This window comes from Choloepus didactylus, chromosome 27 (assembly GCF_015220235.1).
Source record: "Choloepus didactylus isolate mChoDid1 chromosome 27, mChoDid1.pri, whole genome shotgun sequence".
NCBI lineage: Eukaryota > Metazoa > Chordata > Mammalia > Pilosa > Megalonychidae > Choloepus > Choloepus didactylus.
Window position 1 is genome coordinate 2,950,221 of NC_051333.1, and position 6,000 is coordinate 2,956,220.

General features: G+C 64.0%; 1 protein-coding gene across 1 annotated transcript; it reads left to right on the plus strand.

The window, feature by feature from the left end:
* Window positions 1-1,102: 1,102 nt before the first annotated feature.
* Window positions 1,103-4,100, plus strand: ZNF579 (zinc finger protein 579). The gene is made up of 2 exons (XM_037819595.1): window positions 1,103-1,203; window positions 2,295-4,100. The coding sequence occupies exon 2, from the start codon at window positions 2,297-2,299 to the stop codon at window positions 3,947-3,949; it is 1,653 nt and encodes a 550-aa protein (XP_037675523.1). The 5' UTR covers window positions 1,103-1,203; window positions 2,295-2,296; the 3' UTR covers window positions 3,950-4,100.
* The last annotated feature ends 1,900 nt before the right edge of the window (window positions 4,101-6,000 follow it).

The following is a 6,000-nucleotide window of genomic DNA, read 5'->3' on the forward strand; positions in this document are numbered from 1 at the left end:
TTATAGATATCTAGGTATCTAGAAAAGAAAGCACAGAGTTCCCACATGCCTTCCCCTCACACACACACAGATTCCCTTTGTGAAAACTTTGCATTATTATTAACACTTTGCATTACCTTGGTCCCTTTGCTACAACTGAGGAACCAATATTACTATAATTACACTATTAACTATAGCCCATGGTTTATATTAGGGTTCACTGTTTGAGTTGCACAAGTCTCGACATTAGGTTTCCGAGATGTAGCGCGTCCATACGTTTCCCTCCAGTTACCATCTGCTCCTCCTTCCCACTCGTAACCCCTGGCTCGCATCCCACAGGTTTCAGCTGAAAGTGTCCGAGGATCACCCCATCCCTCTGCGCCTTCTCTGTCCTCTGTAACCGCACAGCATCCTGTGTTTCCTCCTTTAGAGCTCAGCCCCTAGGAGGTGGCTGGGTCTGTGTCTGTTGGTCTCCCCCATCAGGCCGCGTGGACCCCCATCGGACCCCGAGGTCCCTGCGGACAGGGTTCCACAGCGTTTTCGCCTCTGAGGCTCCAGCACCAAGGACAGAGCTAGCCCACAGTAGGCCTAGAGTAGGTGCTCGGTAGACAACGGTCGCTTCGGGTCCAACGAAGGAACGCAGGGCTTATCACAGACGGGGAAACTGAGGCTTGGAGAGGGGAGAGTCGCTTGCTCAGGCTGACAAGTGAAGGCTGCAGCCAGGTGCTAATCCAGGGACCCGGCACTCGCCCTGGAACGCCCGTCACTGCCTCATTCATCTCCCTCCCCCGCTACCCCCTCGCCCGACACAGTGCCTGGCACAGACAGGGCCTGATAAATGTGTATTTGTTGAAGGAATGAATGAATATGTGTGTCTATTGGGGAGGGGGGCGGGTAGCTGGACCCAGCCTCTCAGGCCCCCAGCCCCCTCTTCCCTCCGGGAGGCCACAGAGCAGGCCGCCAGCGCCCTCCCTCGCAGAACCCAGGAGTCCAAGCCGCCCCGTCCACCCGCCCCCCCAGGTCCCCTCGTCCTCCCGCTTCCGCCTTCCCAGCCAGTCTTTCCTCTTTCAGCCCTGGGCGAGAGGCCGGGTTTCCGGGGGGAAGGCTTAGGCGGTGACACCGAGCCCAGCCTCCTCCACCCCCACACGCTCCGGCCCCCTCCCTCCCCGCCACCACCGTCCGCGCTCGGCCGGCCGCGGGGAAGAAAGGAGCCAGGAGGCGGAGGTAAGCGCGGGGCGCCGGGGTCGGGGCTGCGCCCGCGCGGGGAAATCGCCGAGGCCTCCAGCCGCCGCCCCAATTCTGCGGATCCTGCGGGGACGGCAGGCCCGGCGCGGGCGAGGGCGGCCCCCCTCGGGGACCCGGCACTCGCGGCCCCCAGCAGCCTTCCTCCGGGATCCAGGGATCCGGCCCTCGGCCGCCTCCTCCCTGGAGATCTCCAGCGGCCCCCCAGCCGCCTCCGCCCCTTGTCCGAGGGGCCCAGCTGCCCCTCCCCCGCCAGCCTCTTCCTTCACCGGGACCCAGGAATCCACAGCCCCAGATACTAGAGCCCAGATCCCCGACCCCATCATCTCCCAGGCCCAGGAGTTCCAACCCCAGTCCCCTCGCAGCTCTGATCCGGGAGCCTGAGCCCCCAGCCCCTCCTCCCTCAGCTCAGGAGTCCAGGCCCCCAGGCCTCCTCTCTCAGACCCAGGGGTCGGGGCCCCCAGCCCCTTCCTCCCTCAGACCCAGGAGTCCAGGCCCCCAGCCCCTCCTCCCTCAGACCCAGGGGTCCAGGCCCTCAGCTCCTCCTCCCTGGGACCTGGGAGTCGGGCCCTCCTCCACTCTGGCCTTCCCCAACCCCTGGCTTCTGGGCACCCGCAGTCTGTTCCCAGGGCCTCCCAACTTTGAGGGCCCCCACAGGCCAGTTCCCAGCCCCTCCCAGAACCTTCACCGGGCAGGGGGCGGTGGCCCTGGGGTAAAAGCTGTTTGCTGACCTAGTCTCTCTCTGCGTCTCCTCTGCTGTCTGTATTTCTGTCCTGTTCTGGCTCTCGCCCCTCCACTCCCACAGCTGTGTGCCTGCTCTCTGCCTCTGGGTCTCTGAATCTCTTTGTTTCCTCGTCTCTGCGTCTCCCTCTGGCTCTCTGCGCCCTCTAGTCTCTGTCTCTTACCGTCATGGCCTCTGTCCCTCTGTCCCGACCCCGCGCCCCTGTCCTTTCCTGCCTCTCCACGTCCCTTCCCTGGCGGGATCTCTTCCTCTCCCTCTCTCCGCCTCCCCCCGTGCGTCTCCCCTCTCCCTAACCCCTGCCGTCTCTCCATCTCTCCCCTTCCTCTCACAGGCATGGACCCGCAGCCCCCTCCACCGGCCCAGGGCAGCCCTCACCGTGGCCGGGGCCGGGGTCGCGGCCGGGGCCGGGGTCGTGGCCGAGGCCGAGGCCGGGGAGGCGCTGGAGCCCCTCGCGCGCCCCTACCCTGCCCCACCTGCGGCCGCCTCTTCCGCTTCCCCTACTACCTCTCCCGGCACCGGCTGAGCCACTCGGGCCTCCGCCCCCACGCCTGCCCCCTGTGCCCCAAGGCCTTCCGCCGGCCCGCCCACCTCTCCCGCCACCTGCGCGGCCACGGGCCCCAGCCCCCGCTGCGCTGCGCCGCCTGCCCCCGCACCTTCCCCGAGCCTGCCCAGCTCCGGCGCCACCTGGCCCAGGAGCACGCGGGCGGAGAGGTCGAGCTGGCCATCGAGAGGGCGGCCAAGGAGGCGGCCGAGTCCAGCTGGGGCCCGTCGGACGAGGGCGCGGAGCAACCCACGACGACGGCGGGGGCCGCCGAGGAGGCCGCGTGGCCTGAGACGTGGCCGGCGGGGGAGCCCGCCTCGGTGGCCGCCCCCACGCCCCCCGAGCCCCGGCAGTCGGAGGAGGAGGAGGCCGAGGCGGGGGCGGCGGAGCTGCGGGCCGAGCTGGCGCTGGCGGCGGGGCGGCAGGAGGAGAAGCAGGTGCTGCTCCAGGCCGACTGGACGCTGCTGTGCCTCCGCTGCCGCGAGGCCTTCGCCACCAAGGGCGAGCTCAAGGCCCACCCGTGTCTGCGGCCCGAGGGCGAACAGGAGGGCGAAGGGGGGCCCCCGCCGCGCCCCAAACGCCACCAGTGCTCCATCTGCCTCAAGGCCTTTGCCAGGCCCTGGTCGCTGTCCCGCCACCGGCTGGTGCACTCCACCGACCGCCCGTTTGTCTGCCCGGACTGCGGCCTGGCCTTCCGCCTGGCCTCCTACCTCCGCCAGCACCGCCGCGTCCACGGCGCGCTCAGCCTCCTGGCCCCGCTGCCCGGGGCGGCCAAGAAGGACGACAAGGCCGCGGGCGGACGGAACTCAGGGAAGGGGCCCGACGGGGGCGACGGCGCGGTGGAAGGCGGGGAAGGCGGGCAGAACGGCGGGGACGCCGCCCCGGCCCGGCCCCCCGCCGGCGAGCCCCGCTTCTGGTGCCCCGAGTGCGGCAAGGGCTTCCGGCGCCGCGCGCACCTGCGCCAGCACGGGGTGACCCACTCGGGCGCGCGCCCCTTCCAGTGCGTGCGCTGCCAGCGCGAGTTCAAGCGCCTGGCAGACCTGGCCCGCCACGCGCAGGTCCACGCCGGGGGCCCGGCCCCGCACCCGTGCCCCCGCTGCCCGCGGCGCTTCTCGCGCGCTTACAGCCTCCTGCGGCACCAGCGCTGCCACCGCGCAGAGCTGGAGAGGGCCGCGGCGCTGCAGGCCCAGGCCCAGCCGTCGCCCCCGCCGCCCCCGCCGCCGCCAGCCGAGCCCCTCCAGGAGGAGGAGGGGGAGGAGGAGCTGCCGCTGCACATCAAGGAAGAGCCCCCCTCCCCCGGCACCCCGCCCCGCTCCCCGCCGGCGCCCCCCGTCTTTCTCAGCGCCTCCTGCTTCGACAGCCAAGACCACTCGGCCTTCGAGATGGAGGACGAAGAGGTGGACAGCAAGGCTCACCTGCGCGGCCTGGGGGGCCTGGCCTCCTGACCCGCACCCGGCCGACGGCCCCTCCATTCGAGCCCACCGGTTGGCAATTTGGAGGAGGGAAGTTGAAGGAGAGGCACCACCTCCGTCTACCTGCCCTTCCCCTTCCAGCCCTTGACACTAAGGAGGAGGGAGGAGGGCCCTGGACCTCCTCTCCCTCCCCATCGCCCATCCCCAGGCCCCCCCGATGCTGGTTAGGAAACTCTCACCCCAACACGTGTCTTAAGGCAGGACGACTTGGAAAAGGAGCCGGAGGACAATTGCCCAGAGGGACGGAGGCCAGTGGGAGGCCCCCTGCCAGCCCGTCCCCCAGCATTGGGCACTTACACACTGGATACCATCACCTCTTTGGAACTGCCAGACCCTGGGGGTCCCCAGTGAGCAAAGGTCCGTCCCTGTCCCTTTGTCTATCTGTGAATAAATGTGAGTTCGTGAAACCGAAGAGAGTGAGTGAGGCTGTCTGTGGAGGTGGAGGGGGTGGCTGCGAGGGAAGGGAGGGGGTGTCGCGTTTTGTCCAGCAGGCTTTGAGCTGGGGTCCAGGGCAGGAAAGTGCAGATACCTGGGGCACCTGGGGTCCCCAACCAAGCAGGAAGCTCAGGGCATCCTCAGCGGGCCCCACAGCCGCCCTGTGGATCCACTGCTTGCATCCATTCTGCAGGCACTGACCGCCGGGTGCTTGGCCCTGGGGATTCCCTATACAGAGCTGGACCCTTAGAACGTGGCTATGTAAATTTAAAAGTAACTGCACAGATACATATAAATAAAGTAATTGAAATTAAATGAAATTAAACATGCAGTTCCTCGATCGCTCTTTCAAAGGCTGAATAGCCCCAAGTGGCTGGCAGCTACCATATTGGAAGGCACATATCTAGAACATTCTGTCATCACCAAGAGTTCTAGTGGACTTTGCTGCTCTAGATATTAAACCAGTGTACAATGTAGCATCAGGTATTGACTAGGGCTATGGAGAAGACTGAGTTGCATTATGACTGTGCATGGCTGGGGGGCGGGGCCTACCTGATGAGGTGACACTTGACCTGAAAGGAACAGGAAGGAACCGTGTGGATTATCTGGGAGAAGAGAACCCTGGGCAGAGGGAACAGTGGGGCAAAGGCTGTGAGACGGGAGGAGATTACACGTGTGAGGAACCTTAAGGAATGGGGAAGGGCCATTTTCTGCAAGTCTCCTAGGTGTTTTGTTGTTGTTTTGTTTTGTTTTGTTTAATGCATTGGTTTAGACTCTAGGAATGGGGGTGGTGGGCAGAGGTATCTCCAGGAAAATCTTCCTTAAACCCCCTTCTCTTTCCCCCAGAACCTCCAACGGCTCTCTCTTGCCCTGTGAAAATAATGACGACCTTCCCATTCAGTTATCTTCACACCTGCAAGGCAAGGAAACACAGGGATAAGACCAAACCCATTTTCTAGGGGACCAACTGGGGCTCCGAGAGAACAGTTGGTTCCCTGATGTGAGGGCCTCACCAGTCAGAGGACGGAGGAAAGCTGGGAAGATGATGGTTGAGGGTCAAGGCCAGGAGGCGCTGCCCGCCCAAAGCTACCCAGGGTCCCTTCCATCAGTGCACTTGACGCGTCTCCTTGAGCTCACAGGACAGTGCCTGGCACAGAGCAAGCACTCGCTAGGTGGTAGCGCATTTGGTCATCACTATGTTTGAGCACTAGATGGTGATGATAGAGCAGTGAGTGAGGCCACCCATGCCCTCCCACGTGGAGCTTACAGTTCAGCAGAGGAAGGGGACAATAATTAAATATTGGCATGAACTAACAGAGGGTTACCTAATGAGACCACTTCTCCAAAGAACTAGATCTATGAAAGCCTATAGCTGAACAGAGAGTCAGATAAAGGGCATGCTTTCATCACATCAAATCCACCTCCCTCCTCCAGGAATCTTCCTTGGCTCCCTGTTACCATACCCCAGTGTCAGCTACCATTTAGTGAGAGCCCACTTCAGTTAGACTATCTGCCCAATCTCATGGACAGAGCCCAATGAGGGAAAGGATTAGGTAGCCCCATATATAGATGGGGTAAACCGAGGCTTA